Here is a 27,520-nt window from a genome sequence, read left to right on the forward strand (position 1 = left end):
TAACATCATTGCATCTCATGCAGCTGATACACAAAAGAGTAGTCATGAAAAAAAACTGTTGTAAAGCTCATTTATCTATATGTATTATCATTGGTATATTTAGCACAACATTTATACTGTAGTACCTCTTTGTTTTAACATAATCTAGTTTATTTTCCATGGAGCATTGAGTTTATATGATGCATATGATATTCAATCAAGCAAAATGCATAGGGAAAACCATTGAGTTCTATAAGACCAGGAGGGGAAAAGGGGGGCCTGGACCCCGTGGTCAAAAACATGGCGGTAATGGCGGATTTTGGTTGTCAAGACTTCCACTTTGAGAAAAGTTTTTAACATTCGCTCCCTCCCGAACCCGAATCTCTATTACTGCTTATATTAATGACAACCAGCGAAAAGAACCACGATACCGTAAGCATAAAATATTGAAAATAATGCTTCAGGTTTTTGTGAAATAGACACACACATTCAAATGAGGTAAATCTACTGGAAAATAACGTATATTTTGTCAAGTAATGTCTAGCTATAATGGAAATAAATATCAAACGGCATTCTTTACACTGTCAATGTGTCGTTAAGCTTTAATGCATAATCCCATACGCATTACTTGTGTTTTTGACTGTTTGTTAACAGCTTGGTGTAACTGTCTTTCTTGAATAGATGGGTAAATCTTAGTTAAAATGTCAAAAAGGAGTTAGAAAAGTTAGCTTACCTCTACGATTTAAGTCGACTGGAAATATATTATAAGTAGGTATGTAATTTTTTTGAGTTTTTTTTGGTAGGATGATTCTGTGTGTCTTATAAGGTATTATGATATTCTGATAAATCTACTGAGAACTTATGAGGAAAATATCTTGAACTAGGAGAGCAAAAGAACGAAATTCAGAAATTCTATAATCATGTTGCTGGTTCTGTTTTGAGCCAAGATATTAGACGCTGGATTGTCATTGACAACCATGGATCTACTACTGAACAGAACTACATTAATTTCCCATTGAAAATACGATTTCATAAATTAAAGTGCATTGGTTTCTCTGACATAACACTTTTCTTATTGCTGCATGAAGGCAAACTTGTTTAAATAATTATAATGTAGGTGAAGATATTTAGCATGTTGTATAATTGTTATTGTACAGACATTATTTATAATATTATGGCCTTGTGTAATGTATGTCAAGAACTTATTAATTCTCAAAAATGCCAACCTTCTTGCACGACTTTTCTCTTGTGTCCTTACAAATTACAGTTACCTATACTAATTTTTTCTAGGTTCAAAAAACTTGATAAACTTTTGAATTTTACATTATGCCTTTGAATTTTTACTTTTGTCTTCTGGTGAAAATATCAGTGAATGACTTAAAAATTAAGTTTATCGAAAATAGTATTTTGTACAAAGTAACTATACATAATTGGAAAAGTCTCATGTTGAAGGCAGATGTTGCTTCTTTTCCTAGATTGTTACTCTTATTCTTTTAAATGATATCGTAATTCTTCATAAGACATAAAAAGTTCTTTGCCATCAATTTTTGCTTCTTCCACATTAAACTTCATTGCAACCATTGCATCTTATGTGAATTTTTAATCACCTGGAATTGAAAAACGTATGGATTTTGTTAGATGATGCAATACTATATTTAATGTTTCATGCATGTCATCATAAGCTTTTCTTGAGCAAATATTTCAAGGTAGGAGCAAAATTTGGCACATTATTGAACAAAGTAGTTTTGATGTACTAACCTGTTTACTACACTGTATAACAATTCATTTACAGAAACACCAGATGGCATTTATAAAACCTTTAGCATAAAGCAAACCTTTACACACCATCATCATGATACAGGTATTTTTTATTGTACAACATGTACCAAAGAGTTCATTAATTAATCCTGCACTGCATTTGATTTCAATACATCTCTGTCCTTAATATTTGCTTCATATTTTCAAAAAAATAAAATATCATGAAAAATCTTCCATTTCAACTCGGTTGAAAAAAGGAGTTTTACGATATGCATATCTCGATAAGAACTGGTTGCTTTGGCTCGTCTAGCAAGCGATCAACTAAAGAACAAATAAGACTGGATAAACATAACTTAAATTATAACTTAGGAATAATAACATTCATAAAATATATACCATCACACTTCAAGTATTGACTTAAAATAAAACACTGAACACTTTAAATGGTAAACAATCTTAAGGCTAGTTCACATATGTCTGCGGTGTGCCTGCGTTTTTCCTGCGGTATGATTTGGGTATGATTTCGCAGGCAGCCTGCCGGTATCCTGCGGTATCTCTACACTTGCCTGCGATTTCTTTATGTGGTAATTTTCTTCAAAACAAAAATGGCGGTAAATAAACGACGCTTGACTTCTTTACTTCTTTCAAATTACTCATTACTGTTAACTTTGGTAAACACTTACGTGCAGGGAAGAAAAATGAGAGCACAAAAGAGGAAAAGAAGGTTTTGGGTGAGACCAATGCTACAACAACGCAAGAACTACGGTCAATTTCACTGTTTATTAAAAGAATTACAGTTGCATGATCGTGAATACTTTTTCAGGTATAGGGCTGTATTTTATGCGAGGAGCATTGCTCGATTATATGAGTTTTATATTTGAAAATGTTATCAGGCGTTTGTGTGCAAACTTGTTACTAGAATTGAGATGAACACGTTTTTATTTCAAGGTTCACAAGAATGAGTCCTGAACGATTGGAGCATTTGTTAAGTTTAGTTGCACCATATATGAAGAAACGAAGTTGCCGGAGTAGAGAAACAATCTCAATTAAACAAAGATTGGTGGTTACACTACGATATCTTGCCACAGGTGACTCACAAGAATCCCAATCATTCAATTTTCGAATTGGTAGAAACACAGTGTGTATGATCATAAGAGAAGTTTGTGATGCAATTTGGAAAGCATTACGAGATGAGTACTTGAAGCTTCCCAAGTCAGAAAGGGAATGGCATGGTGTTGCAGAAGAGTTTCTTCAGGAATGGGGGTTCCCTCATTGTATTGGAGCTATCGATGGAAAGCATGTAAACATCGACTGTCCCAAAAATGCTGGATCTCTCTTTTACAACTATAAAAATTATCACAGTACTGCGATCATGGCGATTTGTGATGCAAAGTATAGGTTTTTATTTGTGGACATTGGAAGCTACGGGCGTGACAATGATGCAGCTATATTTTCACAAACTGAGATAAATAAAAAAATAGAAAATGGGCAACTTGGCATACCAGGACCGTCCATGGTTAGTGAATATATGTTGCCTTATGTTATCACTGGAGATGACATTTTTCCGTTGAAAACCTGGTTGATGAAACCATTTCCTGGAAAAGGTCTTACTCAAGAACAAGCTATATTTAATTATCGATTGTCTAGATGCAGACGAACCATTGAAAACACCTTTGGAATACTGGCAGCTAGGTGGAGAATTTATAGACGACCAATTCGAGCTGCAATTACAACTGTAGATCTTATTGTTCAAGCAACTGTATGCTTGCATAATTATTTGTCATTAACTCAAAACGCATATTATATTCCAAAAGGTTTTGTTGATGCTGAAGATGGATCTGGGAATATTATTAATGGGGAATGGAGACACATCACGCAAGGGGATGAGAGCACTTTGCAAGCAGTTCGACGAGTTGGGAGCAATTCTTATTCATTTACTGCGAAGTCTGTGAGAGAGCATTATTGTGAATATTTTAACAGCAACTATGGAGCCTTGCCCTGGCAGCTAGAATATGTTAGATACTGTGGAAAAAGATGCTGAAATGTTTATCAGCTAAATATGAAATTTGCAAAATACAATATTTGGGTCTATATGTAATCCTGAAAACCCTAATGTAAAGGGAGGAATTTGTAAACAAGCAATAATAATTCATCTATTTAAAGTTCTTAACTTCTTTTAAGAAACTAACAATCTCCTTGGTCAAGATTGTTATTGAAGTTCATCCTTTGCTGACTTAAATTATGGTGCTGCATCCATGGGTTAGGGGGGTGAGAAGAAGTATGGATTTTTTTGTGTGGCCTGTTGTTGGGCATTACATTCCATTTCCATTTCGTTCATCACTTTCAAAATATTTAGCTGGAGCAAAGACTTGTGTGAAGTTGGGATGCGTTTGAATTTGGAAACCAAGCTCAAGCAAAACAATGTATCTTCATCATTTTTGGCAATGTTTCCCATGTCAGCATCTGAAGAAGAAAGTTGCAATATGGCGGAATTGATGCCATGCATGGTCTTCATGACTTCCTTTTCAAACCCAAGTGCTGTGTTAACTTTTTTATTCTTTGCCCATGGCCTGCAATATTTTTCTTCTTCTAATGAGCATATCTTTCTTTTGCCAAGCGTTTTACTATCTTTGACCATCTGTATAGCATCATTATTACCACTACCAATATCTGCATCCAAGTCTTGTCCTCCATTGGATGAGGTTTGATCAGAAAAACTGGCTGATATATCGTCCGAATCATCGTCTACAAACACCGTGCTAACCTTACTAGATTCGCTTCCCTCATCAGTTAGTTCTATTGATGCATGGGAAGTTTGCCCAAGAGGATAGTTCGTGGAAGTTGAAAAATTACTTGTTGCCTGATGATGTCGAATATGTGTAATTAACCATCGCAGACCACTGCCTAATTTTCCCTTAATATTCTTTATGTACTTGGAGAAATTTGTTCGTATTGTGTTGTACCTTTTTTGCACACTTGCAACGTCCAATTCCAAAGCTTCTGCCACAGCTTGCCAAGCGTTTTGTTTTATCCTTTGATTTTTGTAATCTGGACACGATTTATCGTATATAGCACGATATATACGTATGGTATCCATAAGTGCTTTGTTCTTGACTGTTTCAATAACTTCATTGGTGTCTGAATTGTTATTTTCGTCCATTTCGGTGCTTTGTATTGTGCGTTTTGCTATTTCGTCCGCCATGTTATCCACATCAGACCGATGCATTGTGGGATTCGACAAATCGTTCAGGCATACCGGCGGACTATTCACATATATGTAATTGCCGCCGTATACCGCAGACATATCGCAAACTTGCCGGGAAAGTTGAACTCTAGTCAACTTTCCCGGCAGGCCGCCGATGTTGACACAGATAACCTGCGTTACCGGCGAGCGATTGTTCACATATACAATAAATAAGCGCAGGTCTTGTCGGCGGTCATTTCGCAGGCACACCGCAGGCATATGTGAACCAGGCTTTACGTTGCTTACCGGTGTCATGAAATGTTTCCTTTTCTGGCATCACTTCAGCATCCATATACCAAACAAGTTTGCAGCATGTTTTAAAGATAAAATTTCTAAAAGTTTTTGTGCTTGGCATTGATATTTTATATAATCGCAATTGTGGTTGTCAAATCCGAGTGTGCAAAAAAAATTTTATTTTATGAGCCCGCGTCTTTCCGCTGACTTTGACAACCAAAATCCGCCATGTTTTTGACCACGCGGCCGCGCGCTAATAATTTATAGTAATTTGGTTGACATTTCCCCTCCAGGTCTTATAGAACTCAATGGGAAAAACCCGCAATTTGAATATTTGATACATCCAAAGCTATAGGATTCATTGCTCGAATAACATTCTTTTTTTTTGTCATTGAACGAATTGTACGTGGTTTTAAGACAATGTCAGCGAGTTATGTGCACTAATCTTAAATAAAGGGCTATATCTCAATTGAGAGTCTCGCTTATGAGTTGAAAGAGCTACCGGACGCAAAAAAAGACAATACAAAATGCAATTGCTTTTGTTTAAAAAGGGATTTGTTACGCGGATAAGTTGTTGGCTGTTTTTCTTCAGCAAAACTTGGGATGTTTACAGCACTGACGAATGTAGTACATCGTCCATAAAGCTTTTCTAAAAGCCTTTGCCATGGAAGATACAAATGTGATTAAAAACTCGAGGTAAAACCTTTTTGATCAACATCTCGCCCATAATTGTCTTTAAGAAGCTAAGCCGCCATATTTAACTGTTTTTTGAAAACTTAACTATGCTCCATAGCATAGTTAACTTTAACTACCTTTTAACTGCAGTTAGCACTAACTACTTTTTTATACAACCGACTTAACCGCGTGGTTAAATTTAACTACTTTTTAACTGCAAAAAGTGTAGTTAAAAAGTAGTTAAGAGCTTTATACAACCGGCCCCAGTTATTTTGTCCAAATTTGATTCTTATCACATTACACAATGACAAAATATTGCATGCAATGCACAATATTGATGAAACTTGTAAAAAATATCTTGATTGACACTAGTATTTACATAATTTTGCTTTCATGCAGCAAGAAGCATTATAAAATAAACAAAATGAAACTCGTGCGCTGATTGGTCTAGAGCTGTGTTTGCATTAGCAAGTGCAAAACACACCCGAGCTCAAATCAATCATAACAATCAATCAGTCAGAGAATTTGCCCACCGATCATGAATACATTTTAGAGAAAAAACTAAAATGCTTCACTGTTTTGCATTATTGTTATTTTATAAAAGAATTAAAAGATATTTTTCGTGCTTGCACTGGCTTATGCAAACCTCGGAGACGTTTGTGGGAACTCTCGAGCCAAAGGTCTCCTCGATTTTCATAAGCCTGTGCAAACACAGTAAACATACATCTTTTATTTCTTAAATGATATATGTCAGAGAAACCAATGCACTTTGATTGCAAAAGTCAAAGTTTCCAAGTAGAATAAGGTAGTTCTGTTCTGCAAATCAGCAGTTGATCTAAGGTAGTGCAAAACAGTCTACAATCCTTTAGCAACATGACTGACATGTTGAGTAAAATTATTTATAGATTTCTAACCAGCAATAGCATTCTATAATAATATTTTGAGTTTTGCTCTAATAATTCAGCAAGTTCTAATTGTTGTCTTATCATAAACTCAATAGAACTGCCAGATGAATGTTATATGAATGATCATATCTCATTTAAGAACTGCCAGAGATAATATATGACATCAGCCAGTATTCAAACAATGTTTACTCAAAATTCGATGACAGCAAATTTAACGAAGATTCATTTAGCAGTTGACTTGCCGTAGGACACTTTTTCATGCCTTTACTTCGATTTACTCGATAAAGAGAGTTGTAATAAGCTTGATCACAACACATTCATGGTCCAAACTCCAACTGACGAAGGCCGTCTTGTGCCGTGTTATTAAAATGGTCGTGTAAGAAAAGCAAACGTTTCTTCAATGTGAAATTTGCACTTATTAATGTATATGCATTTCATAAAACGCTAAAGCATATCTTTCAATCGAAAACGTTATGGATTTATTTCATTATCGGGATTGTCTTGACAGGTTGTAATTTGTATTGAATCAGAAACCAGGGAGTGAATGATAAAAATGATTTTTCAAGTGTAAGTTTTTCACCCAAAATTTCCTTTTGGCATCCATGTTTTTAACAACAGTTCCTGGGCCCCCTTTCCCCTCCAGATTATGGTTTTTTCTGGTTTCCCTCGTTTAAATTGAGCTTATCCTCCCGATAGTTAAACGCTAAAATAAACGGCGTTCGTGCAACGTAATTCTAACCATCGTTTAACTATCCGCCGGATAAGAAATTTATACGGTTTATAGCGGCTAAACGTCGTTTAGTTTAAACGCCTTCCGTACAAACGGCCCCTGATGTAAAGTGAAAATGCATAGTGCCTTTCATCTTTAAAAACAGTTATTTTAGAATCGTTGGTTTAGAGTTCTGGCTTAAACATTTTTTTAAGAACTATTTCGATAGTATTTGACCATTCACCATGGTATTTGCTCTTTTTTAGACAATTTTTAAACCAATCTTACAATAGATAAAAGATGGCTGTATATTGCATTTGACAACAAACATTAAAGTGGTTATGCAACGAATTTTTTTCTACGCTTTTTATTATCTTATCGAAATATTTGGCTTTTGAGAAGCAATTTGGTGCATAAATGACTTTCGTGAGTTGAGTAGAAGTTAACGAAAATTATGTCAAAACTTTGTCATTTCGGGCGACCTTTTTTGCCGCCATGTTTGTTCGTTGTGACGTGACATTGAACTAAATAGATGGAAGGCTACGTCAGTCGATATTTTGAAGCCGGTAGAGCCAGTCTTTCCACGACCAAAAGACAGAAGCGTAAAATAATGTGTACAAACTACAAAGCTTCAAAAACAAAACACAAATTCTGTTCTGTCTTATTTGGCAAACAAAACTTTCACAAATGAGAATTAACAACAAGTATATACAACATTTTGACAATTACATTTTTGAAAAGGAAGCCATAGCCAAGGATAACTAGAAGGCATTTTGCAGTTGCTGTTTATGTTGGTATGTCTGCGAATGTGCCAAAAACTAAAGCGTTTTTGTTTCAAAGTAGCATAGAAAAGTACGAAAAATTCTAAACAAACATCAGTTTTGTAAATGTTTTTTTTTACCCAAAACAATTACTATTAACGTTCTTCCGTGACGAACAGATTTACAGAAAAACACAATTTTTAGTTCAAACATGAGATTGGGTTTTAAAAGATAAATTAAATAATATATGATAATACTCGTCACATCCTCCCAAACTAAGGGTTTCTGTATATAGATGTACGTAAAAATATTTCATGGAGAAGCATGTATATTATTGAATACATCCACAGTTGAATCCTTCTGAACGATGAACGAAGTCATTGTTTTTCACAGTTTCCACACTTTGATATCTTCCATTTCGAAATAGGTATTCAATAGAAAGCATCATTATTGGCTGAATAAAGATTAAGCCCCATTACCTTTAAAGGCACGATACGTTTCTGCGTTAGTTCTTTAAATAAAATCAGAAAAAGGCTTTGGTAAAAACACGTTTCTTTAAAAACCAGACACGCGTGACCAGACGTCAAATCTGGCTTCAAAAAATTGTTAGGCTTTTCTATTACAGGTAGCCTTCCATCTATTACAGTTCAATGCGTGAAAACGAGTACCGCCCCCTAAATACTTTATAGTATTTATTATAACGTGCGAGGTATTTGCCGTGATTTTACAAGCTTTTTAAGTGTAAAAACCAAATAATTTTGTTTGAAATCAAATCAGAGTCCTTATAATACAAGTTATTCACGGATATGCGGTAAAGAGTTCTCAAATAGTACTTAATCACACAAATTTTGAGTATGTATAATACTACCTCTAATAAAATTTGTATAAGTACATTAGCAATAGTATGGCATTTAAGATGAATTTTTTTTGTGCACGACGACCAATCTTTTGTACAAGAACGCATAAAATGTCGAAACAAGACTTGATGAACGGACATAATCCTTCTATAGACAATAATACAAAGAAATAACAGTAGATCCCCAACAACTTGTGGTAGTGTTTATTCAATGAATATTATGACTTTTGATAAAAGTTGTTTGAAGTTTAAACATAAGTGATGAATAACGCAAAGTAAATATTTTGACTTGTTTGTTAATGATGAAGTGCAATTTGAATATTGCCATAAATATTTGATGGAAGGTATAATGGAAAACATATCTTGTCAGTAATGAATACATAAAATGCATAACCAACAACACCTAATGCAGAGATTTTGGACAAATAGTATAAGACATCATGCTGTTCATGTGGGTAGCAGTCATTAAATCAAAAAGATTGTTTCATATAAGCTATAAAATGTTTGCTATTTACAGTGCAATATATATGCTATATTTTGCGATTTGGATGCCCCATGTGAGAGCAAACTACCAAGATGGGATGACAAAAGGCTTCAATAGCTAAATAAAATAGACACACTCCTCAACTGGGTCAATATGATCAGTGTGGAAATATCTTAAATATAAATATCTTAACTATGTATAAAATGCAATCCACAGTCAGAGTTATGTATAAATTTGGAGTTATATGTTAGCTGAATTTCATATCACATATAAAAGACACTCAGATCTTCCTTGTGTAAAGTTTCTTTGTTTTTTACTACACTTTATTCGTGTTAATTGCATGTTCTTGTTCTTGTTCCTCGCGTAATATGAAACCACTTGGGTCCACTAAGGTCTACTGACATATGTTCGTTTTATCTCGGTTTAGCTGTTTTTCAATAATGCTAATATTCCTTTCTCACAGGTAGAAAATCTTTTTTTAAACACTGTTTCAGATTTACACATTTTACTACTTCACCATTCATATTATAGTACGAATTTCCAAAGTGTGTCGAACATAAACACGATGTGGCCATAGCGTCGAAATTTTGTCCATGTTTGTGGACAAAATTCACTCGTTATATTCGCTTTAGACGATCCGTCTTCTCGTTATAAGACAGATGGATAGCTATTATTTCATTTTGTGGAGTATTATCGCAACTGATTTAGTTCAAACTGCCGGCAAAACAACATTCTTCACTCCATCGCTGCTCGTCGCTATTAATTCTATACGCCATGTCTAAAGGCGGTACTCGTTTCTACGTCATCGCCAATTGCAAACGTTCGCACAAAAATTGACAAAAATTGCAAATTTTAGCGACTGTAGAAACAGTTTGAAAAAGCCCATTTTAATTCTGTTTTCAGAATTGTAATCAGAAAAGACTTATAAAATAAGCTCGTAAAAAGCAAAGTGAAAAATTCGTTGCATAATCACTTTAAAATGTAAAATAAAAATCACCCCAACTCAATGAAAATCACTGCGTATGAGAACAAATGGATTTAAACAGCACACAACAAAAAGAAAGGCTTCACGACCAGGTGAAGTATTTTAAGTGCTACATGAATGGATCCTAGACAGTCTCTTAAAACTCAATTGCGATAATCAATTTTTGATACGATAATACAGGAAATCTTTAAACTGCTTTATACGATCACAGTTACTGTAAGCTAAACCACTTTTTCATGCTAATTTTGAAATCTATTTTTGAAGTCAAGAGACGATACTTCGTACTTCAAAAGCACATATTATCCCATTCTTCAGGTGGCAGTTTACCTTAATTATCTAAAGTCTAAGTATTGCTGTGTTGAGCTAAATATTTGGGATTCGTTTATTTTGAAAAAAAAACCCCAAAATATCTCGGGGGTGGATGGGGTGGGGGTAGGAGGTACGCTCCATTAGTGTTGTGTTTAAACAAGTTTTTCAATGGACCCGACCTAGGTCGGTGGTCAAAACCACCATCACAATGAATATGAATGGTGGATGAAAACATGGACTAACTCTTCTGTAATTTTCTTTTTGACACAAGTCGTTGACTGCAGTAGCTACACCAGCCTGTTTTGACAGTGCAAATATTTTTGTGTTCAATAAAAGGAAAAACAACGAAGGGAATTGATTTTCTAACAAATGAATAGTAATTTTGCTAAAATTTTTGAATTGTAGGCGTTCGGGCTGGCTTCGCCACTGTTTGAGTACTGATTACAGCAATACAACACACCTTTACTCTTCTGAAAAAGTGCGTTTGATGAAATCAGTCAAAATAATTTTTTACTATGTGAAATTCAACATAAACATGGTTGGTTATTAAAAAAGTCATTGAATATATTGAACTCAAGCCCCTTACACCTTGTTATACACTTACTCGTCCCCAATCTTCTTTATCTCGAATAATCCAGCACCTGTACCAACATCCGACTCCTGTAGTTCATCAGTTCGGTTGACTATGGTAGCTTGGCATGCCCTGACAACGAGATATATCGCAATCATTAAAATCGTGGCATACAGACAATACTGAACTTTATAGACACCTTTCAAACACAAAATGCAGATCACACGAAATCGATAAAGAAAAGGACCTCAGATAGTTTGAATGTAAAATGTTCGATTGTTCTTCTGTATGGTAAAATAGCAAAGCTAATCGTGTGATAGTACTTTATTCGTACTTATTCGCAAATTACAGAACATTTTAATGGCACTTGCGCTAACTTCTGAGAAATTCACTTTGCACGGTAATAATCAATCGACAGAGAAATGATGAATTTGTCAACCCAAATAACTTTACTTGGTCAATTTCAACTACAAGAAAACATTCATTTAATGCAAAATACTCATCCAACCACTGCAAAATCTAAAATACGAGGCCAATGAAGACCGCAGAAAATAGTTGACTGCTTACCTAGAAAGTCTGTTATTATCACCCTTCTTTATACGGCGTATGGCCGTTATGTTGGCCTTCATCAAATAATGCTGAGCTAAATCTAAATGAAAGTAAGTCGAAAAAAGTTTGTAAAAACACCGCGATCACACGCTACCAGGAGTTTTACGGAACCATAATGCCAATGATAAGATGTCTATACATAAACCCAAAGTTATTTGTAATGGTTCAGATCGACGGAAAAAAGTTCACTGCAGATATGCATGACCCGTTGCATACTTTATGGTTTCAAGAACCGTAGAGCATATTGGTAAAAAAGAGCGAATACTTTTTACATAGTATTCTAAACCGTACCATTCAGTCATGTTAAATTTCAGTGAATGAGTGCAATGCCGATTGCAGGTCTTACGCTTATTAGTTTGAAGGTAATTCACACGCTTCCCAAAATTGTATCATTTCATTCGAGATATAGTAAACATTCTTGAATAGAAGAACAGCTATTCATTGGAACGTTTTCCTAACAAGTTCGAATAACTCAAATAAAGTTTACTTTGCTCAAACAATATCTGATTACACCCCCTGGAAAATATCGTGGATGCAGAACCCCTTTCTGCTGCACTTCCCGAAAGAAAACCCATCTCATCTTAAAGTCGAAGAAATAATCGATACCTGATACTCCTTTCTCGGTGAAAACTAGATCTGGGTGGACAGCAATTATATCATCGCACATTTGTTTTATAAACTCTTCCTCCAGTTGCAAGGCACGTCTAAAACATAAAAAGCTACTCAGGAGATAACATCCATCACAACACCAACACAGTAGCGTACATCTCATGAGGGACGTCAAAGCAAGACAAATAAAGACCTCGAACCCAACCCACTAGATACCAGACTCGAGTCGAAATTCAATAGTTACGAGTGACGAAAGCCGCCATATTGAAAGGTGGCAAAAATGACAATATTTCCGACTAAAATCTGCTTCTCCTGCGTTGATATATAGTTTCAGAAGTGATAGTCACGGTTTCGTTGTTAAAATATATAATAGTATTCGTTTTTCAAACTTTTTGAGCAGCTAATTCTTGATAAGATTGAGACTTTTGCTTTTGTCACATCTCAAGATGGCGTGCTTGCCGGGGGTAGGGTTCTAAATCATCAAATTCTTCCTATACAAAGATATCGGTCAAAAATGACAATAAATATAAAATCTAATTGTGCCGTAAGAAACGTAACCCGCATGAATTGTTATTTCACTGAAACAATCATACACAATGATGTAATTTGCATTCACACCAGTTCAACGAACTTGACAGGTCTTTAGGGTTTGAAAGTATTCAAAGCAAAGCAAGACAAAACCACTGTATACACTAATTTTCATCTCAAATTTATTACAGCTATAAAAACTTAGTCCAATTTTTCACTTGCTTAGAACATGGACAAAGTGTAAGTATAAATTAATATAACGGAAAAAATAGCTATTGCAGGTTAATTATTTTATGTAGATTTCATTCATTGCTGCATACTTCAATATTTGTGCGGGTTCCTTTTTTTGAGATGCCCAAAACAATTTTTTTATGAAAAAATGATGCTACTTGGCAAGTGGTAAACGTTAAAATAATTCGACTAAAAACCTAAAATATTTACTAAAAGTCAACGAAGATAAAATTTCAAGAATTCAAATACATTCCAAGTGTTCTTAAAATCGATTTAACTATCTAAAGAAGTTCTTCCTTTGACCTAGACACAAGCGCTTTAAATAAATAAAGTTAAAGAAAGACGTATCTCATATCTCACATTTAGTCAGTACGAATACCAGCCCCTGCCTCAACTTTGTATTAGTCTATCAGACATGGTAAGTTCAATGCCAAAAAAATCAACAAGCGCGCAAAGCATTACGCTGCGACTCATTTGTTACGTGTTTATGACACGAAATTTTATCACAAATTTGATTGTAATGTAAAGAATAAATAACATAACTGCATAACCTCTTCATTAGATATGACTTATTTTACTTTTTTTAGAGAGATTTAACTTTATTCATTATGTAAATAGCATCGCTATGTTAAATAACGCGACAATATTTCAAAGATCATTCATTTTCCAAATCGTTAGAACTACTTCCTAAAGGTAATTATGCAATGTTATGTCATAACAATGTCATTTACATAGTGGAAAATTTCTCCAAAAAAAAATAAAATAGCATAATGCTATTCAAGAACTCATTCAGCCATTTTAGATGGTCTTTACAATGCAATCAGAAAACTCTATGATAACATTTGCTGTCACAAAGATTTAAAATAAGATGAAAAAAGAAACAGTGAAAATCAACGTTAGTTAATCAAGGTTAAGGATAAACTGACCAGTAAGAATTCAGTTACCAAGGCAACAGTTCACTTACGTAAAATCTTCTTCTTTCGATAGTTCCATGTTTGTCTGTAGTGGAAAGAATACTTGCATATTAAAGATGAGTCAACTGACCTCAGCTCATATTACGCCGGTACACTTAGGGTGTTTTTTGCAGGTAGATGTTTGCCCTAGGCGGTCTAATAGCGTAATGTGAGCCAGTTGCGCTAATTCTTTATTCTTTTTCATTCAAACTCAATTGTAGAATTATTAGAGGGTTCGGGGGTACGCACACCCCAAATTTTTGCATGTCAGGTAGATTATTATTCTAATACTTTTATAGACTAGACAATTGTGCAGTTAGACTGTGTAATAACTTATGAAATATATATTATAGTGTTGAAGCAATAGCTCTTTGTCTAGTTAGTTTTAATACGCTCGTGCATGCAGTACGCACATTGTCTCTATCACGTGCTAGCTAATGTTCTTTAATAGTTAAGTTTCTTTACGGAATATCGTGTGAATACGGGATATCGGCTGTAATAGTTTACAACTATTAGATGTGGTTTTCCATTCCAGTCAAAAAGGTCAGTGCCAAATTTTTGCCAGGGACAACTTGGAATGTCGTGTGAACGGAGTAGTTCTCGTTGATTAGCATTAGCGTAGTATTGACAGGTTGAGCAGCTTGATACTAAGTCTTTTCGATGCCTCGATGTGAATGGTGTAATTTTTTGAGGGTTTCAGCTTGCAATGTTGGAGGAATTAAGATATTGTGGCTCTTGTAGATAAGACTATCTTCGGTTGTCAGTATGGATAGTATGTTTCTGATATATCGTGAAATTACTCGTGTACAGTCTTTTGGAACACCTCTTGTGCAAACACCACACCTAAGGGTATTACTCTAAAGCGATAACGACCAAATGGGGTATTGAACGTCGTCAGGTAAGAGCTCTCATCGTCGAGTGGCATTTGCAAAAATCCGGAGTTGGCATCCAGCTTGCTGAAGAATTTGGCATCCGTCAAACGGCTTGTGATCTCTTGTTGATTGGAAAGCTGGTATGTTTTCTGAGCAGAGCTTTGTTAAGGTCTCGTGAATGGATGCAAATGCGTAACTTTCCAGAGTGTTCTTCTTTAACTACCATGGAGTTGACCCATGCTATCGGCTCGTTTAACTTTTTGATTATTCCCTTGGATTGCATATCCATCAGCCTTTTTTGAACACGATCTCTCAATGCTGAAGGGAGTTTACGAGAAGGGTGTACAACAAATGTTGCATTGGGATTAATCTTGATGTGATATGGTTCTGATATACGACCCAATCCTTCAAAACACTTGGCATACTTGTCAAAAATTCGTTCACTAGAAAGTCCAGTTAGAGAGCTTCCACTTGTAGCAACATTATTCTTTTCGTCACATAGTTGGTCTACGTTGTTGAATGTTATATGTTTTATACTCTTGCAGTTAGCGCATCCAAGTAACGATTTACCTTTCTCTACCACTTGAAATTCGAATACTTGAGTTGTTCCGTTGTACTGACACTTGACATAACATTTACCTACGACAGGATTATTATGTCCTCCGAAATCTGTCAGTTTCGCTTATTTTAAGACTTGTATGTTCCTTCATCATTGTCACTTGTTACGACAGTCTTTACCATGTCAATTCCGCGAGCAGATGAGTCGCTTTCATAATCGACGGCATGTACTAATTTCTCCGTTTATTTTTTTTGCGATCGGCAATACTTGGCAAAATGTTCTAGATTTTGACAATTGTTACATTTTTTCCAATACGCAGGACAAGATTTCAGCAGTTACCGCATCCCTTGTTTGGATGTTTCTCCTTTCCGATTTGTTGCTTTTGGCAAACAAGAAAGTTTTGAATACTTCTCTTCCTTTTCTCCAATGCATAGAAGAAAGTATTAGCATTTTTCCTCTTCAGAAGGTCCTTTTAGCTCGGTCTTCTCGAAGAGCGTCCAGTGCTCCTCGAACTTACGAAAATTGTCGCTGACATTCCCGTATGGGTTAGGATAAAACGCGGAAGCGGAAAGCGGAACGGAATTGAGGATAAAACTCGGAATTGGAAATGAAACGTGGAATAAAATTAGTGAATGTTGTTGAGTTATTTTTTATTGTTTATTCTTTTTGTGAACATAAAACGAATTTGAATTATTAGAAATGAAAACAAGTACTATTAATAAAAATAGCATACAGAATGAGTAAGTAATCATCTATATATAATATGCTTTAACAAACAAAGCAGCTCTGAATTTGACTCTTCACAAGATTCACAACGTCGTATTTTCATATTGAAAAAGGTATTTACAAATGATTTCAGCGTAAGAATTCAATGCACATTGTCATGAACATGAGCATGTCATCTCAGCGTCCCATCTTCAATTTTTTTCGTTAGGTGACGATGAAAGAAAAAGTTGGCTCGAGTGTGAATGCAATCTGAAATTCTTTACGAAATGAAACGCATGATTACGATAAACGCTGTTAAATGATTAGCTGCACATGTTAAAAAATTGAACTCATTAATAATTGTAGAAAAAATGTGTAACAAAAAGCAGGAAAAGTGCGCTTGACCCTTTTGACGTCATGGTATTCAAATAACCTCCGTTTTCGACAGCCCTAGATAAAATACCTGTGCGTGCACGGTCTTCCAAAATATTAACCACGTGCACGATACATTTAAAAATATATTTTTAAAATATTCTTTTACTTAGCCCTTTCACAGAAGAGTGACATAGTCCTTATGCCCTATGCTAGGTTTTGTGATGTAGCCCATCCTAAGTATACTTAAACCTTTAACGCCAACAAGTAGAAAAAAAAAGATAACTTCAAAATCATATTTAATGTCGTCATCTATAACATCGTCTATCTTACAATGCTGAAAACTGCTTCTACTTAGTACAATATGAAACATACTCTGGATAAAAAGTTCATGTATAACTCAATATTTGAGAGGGAAACTAGACAGTTTTTACATCATGGGAAAGATTAATTGATTGTGTGGCTGTGACATCAAATAGTGAGAGTTCTATGCTGGCTTTAAGCCCGTTATTTAAGTTCTGGTAGGTATGATTTAATAAAGAGAGCTTCAATTAGTAAAAGTCGGTCTTAATTAAGTATGTGTTCGAGTAAAGTATTTCGTAGTTGTTAAGTATGAGATAGATAATGTTTGAATTACGACTTTTCCCTCCCAGATACATGAAACAACAAAACTATCTTCATACAAAGCGCATACGCCAATCACTCTTTTATAACTTTTTATCAACTGAGACACTGAGATATGTCAACAAAGTTTGAATCACTCTTCATTACCAAAGCAAATATGTCGACGAGCACGAACATCATTTCAGAAAAAATAATATCAGTACTATTTTAAAGCTACAGAAATAATTTGAAATACCTTTTTTAATATGAAAATACGACGTTGTTGTTCTTGTGAAAAGTCAAATTTCGAGTTGAGTTGGTGGTTGAAGCCTTATATAAGCCACATGCTAAATTACTTATTCTGTATGCTAGTTTTATAATTTTTATTAATGGAACATGTTTTCATTTCTAATAATTCAGAGTAGTTTAATGTTAACAAAAAGAGTAAATAATGAAAAATAACTCAAAAATATTCGTTTCTTCTCCATATCCGCGTTTTATCCACAATTCTGCGATTTATCTCCAATTTTGTGTTTTATCCTCAATTCCCCGTTTTATGTCCAATTCCACAATTTATCCCGTACTCGCGTTTTATCCCCCATTCCGTTCAGTTTCCGCACTCCGCGTTTTATCTTAACCCATTCCCGTATAGCTTCAAAGGTTTAGGCGCTGCCCATTACATGTTTCCAGAAGCCATATTAACTACTTTTTATGGTCTCTCACTTCTGACACCCCCTGCGCCTGGATCATCACGTTGTAGTCGTGCAGGGGCTTAAGTACTTAACTGAAGGAAAACTAAGAATGATCCAAACCCCGGTCTCCAAACTTCGATGTCGAACTCTCGGAACCACACCTCCAAACTCTGCTGGCTTGATGAGACACAAGCTGGCTTAATGAGACATACATGGAGGTGTGACTACCATATGAAACTACTACTACTTCTGACACCATGTAATAACTCAAGAAATATATATTATAATGTTCAAACGATAGCTCTTTGTCTAGTTAGTTTTAATACCACGTGTTAGCTAATATTTTTTTATAGTTAATTTTCTGTCAATCACATGTATCACTATAGAACACTTATATATAGAACGCATATATTACAGACTGAGCCCCTCAGCACCACTTTTATTAGATAAGCGTTGATCCGTTCTTAGGGCCTGATTATATGGAGGCGAGCTGGCCCGGATAGCGAGCTAGCCCGATGATTTCAAGGGATTAAAAACAGCCAAAACTTCAAGGTTAAAAATTGCAACTGTTCGCGAAGCATCACACGTCACTCCGGTTGTCATTCTCAAATTAGTGCAAATTGTTTGTTTCAATTTTAAATGTTTTGAGAAGTTATTAAATCAGAATATTGTAAAATTTCTCGAGAAGATTTTTCTGATAAGTATTGAACCGTTTTCACTTGCCAAAATCATTTAACGCTTGGCTGAATCCCGGCTGCTACCGGGCTCATGAAATCAGCCTCTTACTAACTAAGTTTTTGTAACCAAAGTTTTCAGGTATTCGGGCTATTGGAAGTGGCGCGGCTACCTTGGATCCATGAAACAGATGGGAGAGAGATAAGATAAACTCTCGCATGCTTTATAAAGTTTCAAAGTTTAAAACAGGGGGGAGTGCTTAAGCATTTTCGACCGAATCTGCATATATGGTCACCTAGGATGTAGGGGAAAGTCAGTGATGTTTTACAAATGATACACTGTAATATGCAACAAAAACAATACAGCAACCTACCTGGCTTTCACCCTTCTTGTATTCAAGAGGACAATCCAACAAGAGGATTCTCGGATTCGCGATTTTCCTAGCACAAACAAACAACATATAAAAGATAATCTTCTTCAAACCCATTTTCTAATTCGACGTCAACTACGTAGTGCCTACATCGACTTCAATGAAAAGAAAAAACTCGCATTCGTGGTATTCACCCGACATCTAATTTTAACATTCGCGTATGCATGTTGACAATGATATAAAATTACAATTTGCTTATATAACGTAAACACTTGTAAATGGTTTGAGCCCGGGAGTATCGTTACATGTTGTAGATGTAGATCGTCCAAGTTGGTATAGTCCTGAAAAGGACTGTTTTTGTTGTTGTTGACTGACGTTTCGACAACCTTAGCGGCAGTCATCTTCAGAGTCAAATGATGAGTAAACGTCAGGTTAGCCGTATTTGTTATCTGGTTCTTACGTCATTGTATTGTGTGTACAGGAAATGTGTATTGTCATTGTGAATTAGTGTGAAGTGAAGTATTTTTAGTTGTGATGTTTTTAGTTGTAATGTGTGGGTGTCAATTGTGTATTGTTATTGTGAATTAGTGTGAAGTGTAATGTTTTTAGTTGATCGTTTGTTTGTATTGTGAATAAGTCGTTTGTAAGGTGCCGGGAATTGCTGTGACCTGTTCAGGGGGGTTTGCTCCAAGTTGGTATACCAACTTTCTAATGTAAGCCGTTGTCTATAGTCAGTACTGTAAGTAATGCATTTTGCCGAGTCCCAGTCAATGTTGTGCTTTGTGATTCGGTGATGTTTAGCAATGTGATTTTGTCTTGTTTCTTAGTAGCTCGTTTGTGTTCAGTAAGTCTTATGTTTAAGTTCCTGCCAGTTTCCCCGATATACGAGGCGTGGCAGTCGGAGCAGTTTATTTTGTAAACTGCACCTTGTCGTTCGTGGGGTTGTTCTTTGTCCTTTATGTACGTTAGTACTTGTCGTAACATTGTGATTGGTTTATGTGCGACACGTATGTTGTATGGTCGTAAGATACGCGAGATAGTCTCAGACGTACCTTTGATGTAAGGTATCGTTGCTGTTGTCACTGAGTTGTTCGTTTCGTTGGGTTTGCAAGTGTTGCGTTTGATAAAGTCAGAGTTATAGTTGTTTTTGTCAAAAACACGTTTGAGATAGTTGTTTTCGTTGTGTAGAGTGTAAAATGACGATGTTGTTGTCGTGTTTTAGTCGTTTGAGTGCTTGTTGGTTCGTCCTTGGTCAAGTTGTTGTCACGTATAGAGGACAAGAAGCAGGAGATAGCCTCCACTTTACAATTGTCCTCTATACGTGACAACAACTTGACAAAAGACGAATAACAAGCACTGAAACAACTAAAACACGACAACAACATCCTCATTTTACCAGCAGACAAAGGACGCGTGACTGTGGTCATGGACAGGAATGATTACTTTAACAAAATGGACATCCTTGTTAACGACAGACAAACGTACGAACAACTCAAACGAGACCCAACACTATCACTAGTACGTAAACTTAACAGCAAGATCTTCTCCATGAGAAAATCTAACATTATATCTGAACGTATTTACTATCGACTCAGATGTTCAGTACCACGACCACCCAGACTATACGGACTACCAAAACTTCACAAACCACAAATACCCATGCGACCAATTGTATCATTCTGTGGTTCGCCTACTTACGAACTTTCAAAGTACTTGACTGACATACTGCAACCACTTACAAACAAATCAAAACACAAGCTACAATCCACTGAAACTTTCATTAAAAAACTGTGAACTATACAAATACAGGACAAATATATACTAGAGTCTTTTGATGTGAAATCACTGTTCACCAGTATTCCACTTAATCTGGCACTTACTTGAACAAAAACCCTCATTACAAACACCACGGGCGTACTGCTATTATCGACAGAAGACATTATGGAGCTACTTGAGCTCTGCCTCACCTCGACTTACCTCCAGTACAAAGGTACACACTACAAACAATTACATGGAACAGCAATGGGCTCACCCGTTTCTGTTGTAGTTGCTGAAATTGTAATGCAATCTATAGAGGAACGGGCGCTCACGACTTACAAACATGCACTACCTTTTTGGTTCCGCTACGTAGATGACACAATCACAGCACTACATGCAGACGAGATTGATGACTTTCACACTCAAATCAACAAACAGAACAGCCACATACAATTTACCAAAGATGTCGAAGAAAACGGAACTCTTCCTTTTCTCGACTGTTTGGTAAAACATGACAATCAAAAACTACGAACAACAGTTTATCGCAAGCCAACACATACTGACCGACTACTAGACCAATCACCTTACAACCCTACATCACACAAAGCCACCACAATCAGAACATTAACAAGACGTGCACAAATCATATGTGATTCACCGGACGCTCTACACAACAAAAACAACTATCTCAAACGTCTATTTGACAAAAACAACTATAACTCTGACTTTATCAAACGCAACACTTACAAACCCAACGAACCCAACGAAACGAACAACTAAGTGACAACAGCAACGATACCTTATATCAAAGGTACGTCTGAGACTATCTCGCGTATCTTACGACCATACAACATACGTGTCGCGCATAAACCAATCACAACGTTACGACAAGTACTAACGAGCATAAAGGACAAAGAACAACCCCACGAACGACAAGGTGCAGTTTACAAAATAAACTGCTCCGACTACCACGTCTCCTATATCGGGGAATTTGGCAGGAACTTAAATATAAGACTTATTGAACACAAACGAGCTACTAAGAAACAAGACAAAACTAATCACATTGCTAAACATCACCGAATCACAAAGCATAACATTGACTGGGACTCGGCAAAATGCATTACTACAGTACTGACTATAGACAACGGCTTACATTAGAAAGTTGGTATACCAACTTGGAACAAACCCCCCTGAACAGATCACAGCAATTCCCGGCACCGTACAAACGACTTATTCACAATACAAACAAACGATCAACTAAAAACATTACACATCACACTAATTCACAATGACAATACACAATTGACAACTACATATTACAACTAAAAACATCACACCTAAATCACACATAACAACTAAAAATACTTCACTTCACACTAATTCACAATGACAATACACATTTCCTGTACACACAATACAATGACGTAACAACCAGATGCCAAATACGGCTAAACTGACGTTTACTCCTCATTTGACTCTGAAGATGACTACCGCTAAGGTTGTCGAAACGTCAGTCAACCACAACAAAAACAGTCTTCTCAGGACTATACCAACCTGGACGATCTACATTTACAAACATGTAAACTCTTGTGTAGTGTCGAATTTTGTCGAATACAACAGATATTTTTCTCTTCCCTAAATCTACTTAATCTTTCATTTGTTATCAACCAAACCATGAAAAAACAACAATAATCTCTGGTTAGTAATAGGATATGATTTATGAAAGGTTTATTAAAGTTTTTGATACGTAAATAGTGACGTCAGCGATAAGAGTTGGAACAACAAGTTCCGAGATGGGGTAAATGTCCGCGGTGTTTAAAATTGCGTCGAAAAATACCTTCTCATTTTAGGATGAGTAACATCTTTATTTAACATTATACCCGATAAAACATAGGATTCTTCGAGAGTTCCACCAGGAATCTGGATAAAAAAATCAAAAATTTTCCAAATTCATCAGACGTAAAAGAAAAAATTCAATCGAACTACAATTGTGGCACTAGAAGTAGTAAAGAGGAAACCTTGACAACTTTTGCGTAGTTCTTTATATCGATTTCCTTCTTATCATAATCCTCTCGTAGGACAGTTTTCACGGCTTTTAAAGCGATATCTGATGCCAAATTTCCACTTAAGAAAATAGACATAAATTCGAAAATTATCATAATTATAAATAGCACAATATTCTCATAATCAAAGCTAGGAAAAATTGTCGTCAAAGCAACAAAAATATTTTAACTTTTCACTAGTAGCAAATTAAAAATAACTAAAATAAAAACCCTAACTTTTTTTAAAGCAAAAATATTTCGACATTATCAATTACATACTATCTTCAGTGCTGAATGAATTGTAAAAGCCTCAATTTTATTCCAAAATCTAATTTCATTCGACTAGGTGAAACTTTGAACTTTGTTTTGCATTGCATGAAATTTTAGAAAATTTGATGAACATTAGGTTCACCGCGCAACTTTCCCTACATTTTCATGAACATATTTAATAAAATAGAGACTTTGTCGTGGTGATAAATTTGAAAATCGTTTTAAAGATCGCAAATACCAAGGTGAATGGCAAAAGTAATAAGTTAATAGTTCTTAAAAGAGCGGTTTTGAAACTAAAATTCCGCCGAAATGCATCGTGTCTTTCAGTTTCAAAACAGTTGTTTTAGAACTATTGGGTTAGTGTTCGTTGCTTAAAACATTTTTAAGAACTATTAACTTATTACTTTTGCCATTCACCATGATATTTGCGATCTTTAAAATGAACCTATTTCTTATTTAAGACTGGTTACACTCAAGAGTGACTGTTTGTAACTAGCAAAATTGAGGCTTTTAAAAACCGCTCTCCCACTTTTGCACATTAATTTTTCTGGTTGTTTTACTTTTAGATAAACCAGTCGATGTCAAAATACTAAGACGTGAACACACCTTTGACCAGAATTATTGCTACATGTTTGCAGTCAAATTTGCAGGACTGCACTAGCCTGTTACAATCTTATAATCATAAACAACTTAGAACACGAATTCTGATTAAAATAACATCGCAATAACATTTTCATAAACTTAGCCAACAGTAAACGTCATACCTTACAATAAATATTTTCAACATCTTAACCAAAGGCCGTTTTCACTTAAATAATTTTCCACGGAACGTACAATTTTCCAGGTAGCGCATGCGCTAAATAAGGTGACAGCATACGCAACTTGGAAAATTATATGTTCCGTGGAAATTTTTCTTAAATGGAAACGAACCTTTATAATGAACAATCTCATAATCATCACTAAAAATAAACATCCTCACAAGCCATAAACACGGACCTTAAAACATGTTGCAAAAGAATTTTGCCAAATATACCCACTATAATAAATAAATACCATTATAATGAATACCATTTGTTAATGAATTTCGTTCCCACTGAACTTTTAATAATCTTTCGCATAAGTTCTTGATCGTTAACATCCACTGGTAAACTAAGGTGAAAAAGAAATAATGAACACCACATAAAAAGAAAGTTCCTCCCACGAAATATCTTAATATGAATTTTAAATAAATGTATCCCAGATAATAAACACTGCTGTGTTACTAAGATAACTTGTAAACTGCCAAGTGAAGAACTGGATCACTCGTGTTGGTATCGTCTCTTGACTCGAAAAATACGCAAATTTCAAAATAAACATTACAACGTAGTATCATCAGTTGTACCCACTATTCAGCAACATTACTTGTTGGTACCGTTATCGTGTAAAGCATTTTGCGTCTAAAAACTTCTCAAATTAGAGTATCAAAACACAGCAGTCGCATTTGGGCTGAGTCAGGGTGGGATCAGGGGCACCCATCTGCCCAAAAACTGCGGGTGATGGGGTAGGCTCTATGTTCTAGGACCGACCTTCTTTGTTTATAGACTGGATTTTCATACTAACTTCACAAAAGCTGGAGCTGTCATCCCCACACACACACACACACATTCAATGGGCGCCAATGACCGGGATCCATTCTTGTAGCAATTATAATAATTTATCTAGGGGGTGCAGTATTTGATGGGGCTTTCTTTTCCTAGTGTTATTATTTAAACATGTTCTAATTATTAATTAAACTATTCATTACGAATTAAAGTGTTCAATGTGTAATATATTCACCATATCTACTAAGTGCTTTTCGGTGTCTGGAGGATCTTTGCAGGGTTTGTTCATCCTTATCTTCAGATTTTGAATCCTTGTTTGTACTAGCTTGTACCTCTGAACAGATATGAGATCTTATGTGATGTTGTTATTGGTGTTAATTCTTCCACTCCCTCCATAGCCTCACTTTCTTTTTGTTCTTCTTTCATCAGTTGTTGAGAAATGGTCTGAAATTGCAAAGTATTTCGACTTATAACTTTCGATCCATTTTCAGCTGTTATCACTGTCCCTTTCTTTGCCTTTACAATAAATGGAGTTGGATTAAATGGAGTGGTTAGCTTGTTATGCTTTGGTTGTTTGACTAGGACTATGTCTCCTATTTTTATTGTACTTTCTTTAGTATTTTCTCTTTCATCCGAATAATTCTCCATTTTCAACATTTGATTTGCATTTTCCAACTCCAGATTTTGATGATTGGCTTATGTGTAGAATATGTCATGAAGCACGATTTAAGTAACTCAGTTTTCATCTTTCTTTGATTAAGAGCTTCACAGGAAGAGATATCAGTGGTCATGTGAGGTGTAGCTCGATATTGTCTAAAAAAATTCTACAATTCCTGTTTCTAATTTTTTCTTTCTACACAAGCAGATTTTACACATTTCCCAAAAGTTCTCATGAAACGTTTGACCTCACCATTTATTTTTGGCCAATATGGGGTTGTTCGTCGTTGGTGAAATCCTAAATGTTTGGTAAATTTTTTTCATTTCCGAACTATTAAATGGAGCTCCGTTGTCACTTTTGACTACATCAGGAATTCCTTGTCTCGCGAATATGGAATCCAATTTAGGAATCACTGTCTTAGCTGATAGTGATGCAATGATTTCCACTTCAGGGAAATGACTGTATTCATCTATTACTACCATTATATAATCACCAGAGGGAAACAGGCAAGCGAAATCTACAGCAACTTCTTTCCATGGACAAGCTGGTAGTTTCGTCATTTTTAGAGGATGTGGAGGGGTTCAGTTTCCTGAAGATGTTTGGCAGGATATGCTGTTGTTTATTTTGTCTTCTACAAGTTTGTCTATGCCAGGAAACAATACCTTTTTCTATAGGAGTCTTTTGGTCTTTACGATACCTTGATGTCCAATATGTGCTAATTCAATCGCTTTGTTTTGCGACGTAAAATTACCAGACGATGTCCTGTCTGGATCGTCCCATTCAGAACAGATAGTTCATTTTTCACATCAACGTACTCTTTGATATCTGTATCACGCCATTTTCCTGTTTCAATTGCTTTAGCCAGAGCTTGCATCGTTGAATCTCTTTGGGTTTCCATCTGCACTTCTTCTAATATTATTGCGTTAGGTACTGCATTATAACAAACATACTTGATGTATTCTTCTGCTATATTTGTTTTGGGATATTCTGAAACTGGATGTCGACTTATAAAATCTACTGGACTTTTTTCATCTTTACCTGAGCGATAAGTCAATTCGTATTTGTAGGGCATGAGTCGTAATTTCCATCTTTCAACTCAAAATGACAGAGGCTCATTACTATCTACTATACCAAGAAGTGGTTTATGATCTGTGATAATCGTAAAGTCTTGACGGTAAACATAGAGGTGAAAATGTTCTGCTGCCCAAACAGCCGCTAACATTTCTCGTTCTGTTTGCGAATATCTCTTCTCTACTGCAATTAGAGCACGGCTCGCGTAACTATAAACTTTACCTTCTTGTAGCAGTATTCCTCCAATGCCTACTTGGCTGGCATCTGCAATGATTCCTATTTTTTTACAAGGATCGAAATAGATCATTACGCGATCTCCAGTTAGTTCACGTTTTAAGCGGTCAAGGGCTTTCTGCTCTTTGTTTTTCCATTTCCATTTTGCATCTTTCTTTGTCAATTCTCGTAATAGAGCTGTTACTGTGGCATAGTCTGGTATGAAACGGGAAAATATTGTACCATTCCAAGGAGTGATTTGACTTCACTCACGCTCTGTGGTGATTTTATATTTTTAATTGTATTGATCTTTTTTGGATCTGGTTTAATTCCTTGAGCACTGAAGATATGACAATAGAACTTGAATTCTGACTGAGAGAAAACACACTTTGCTGCATTTAGGCGAACATTAAATTACTGAGTCTTGTTAGAACAGCATATAAATTCCAATCCTGTTCACTCTGATTCTTACCATATATTACAATGTTGTCCGAGATATTCTTACATCCCAGAAGATCAACGAGTAACTCTTCTATGGCATTTTGAAGAATCTCTGCAGCTGCGTTGATTCCAAAAAAGAGTCTTTTGTATCTTCTCAATCCGACGTGAGTGGAAAAGGTTGGTATAATGCGACATTCAGGGGACAGCTCAAATTGATGATATCCAATTTACTAAATACT

The 27,520-nt window shown here is 35.6% G+C and overlaps 1 protein-coding gene, 1 long non-coding RNA gene and 1 pseudogene across 2 annotated transcripts in view; 1 reads left to right on the forward strand and 2 right to left on the reverse strand.

Moving 5' to 3' along the window:
- The window catches only part of LOC124451444 (T-complex protein 1 subunit gamma-like), a 62,213-nt gene that overhangs the window by 23,176 nt on the left and 11,517 nt on the right, over positions 1–27,520 (reverse strand). Inside the window, exons 6-13 of the mRNA XM_047002058.1 lie at positions 24,387–24,467; positions 23,025–23,130; positions 22,844–22,926; positions 19,252–19,318; positions 14,412–14,446; positions 12,686–12,783; positions 12,038–12,119; positions 11,504–11,602 (exon numbers count right to left, since the gene is read on the reverse strand). Coding sequence (XP_046858014.1) covers positions 11,504–11,602; positions 12,038–12,119; positions 12,686–12,783; positions 14,412–14,446; positions 19,252–19,318; positions 22,844–22,926; positions 23,025–23,130; positions 24,387–24,467 — 651 coding nt within the window. The remainder of the gene's footprint in view (positions 1–11,503; positions 11,603–12,037; positions 12,120–12,685; positions 12,784–14,411; positions 14,447–19,251; positions 19,319–22,843; positions 22,927–23,024; positions 23,131–24,386; positions 24,468–27,520) is intronic.
- LOC124451458 lies at positions 9,284–27,413 on the forward strand. The gene is made up of 3 exons (XR_006950470.1): positions 9,284–9,357; positions 19,844–19,849; positions 27,400–27,413. It is a non-coding gene; the product is annotated as an uncharacterized LOC124451458 (long non-coding RNA).
- Positions 25,327–26,752, reverse strand: LOC124451454 (annotated as a pseudogene).

This window comes from Xenia sp. Carnegie-2017, unplaced genomic scaffold (genome assembly GCF_021976095.1).
Source record: "Xenia sp. Carnegie-2017 unplaced genomic scaffold, XeniaSp_v1 HiC_scaffold_13, whole genome shotgun sequence".
Lineage (NCBI taxonomy): Eukaryota > Metazoa > Cnidaria > Anthozoa > Malacalcyonacea > Xeniidae > Xenia > Xenia sp. Carnegie-2017.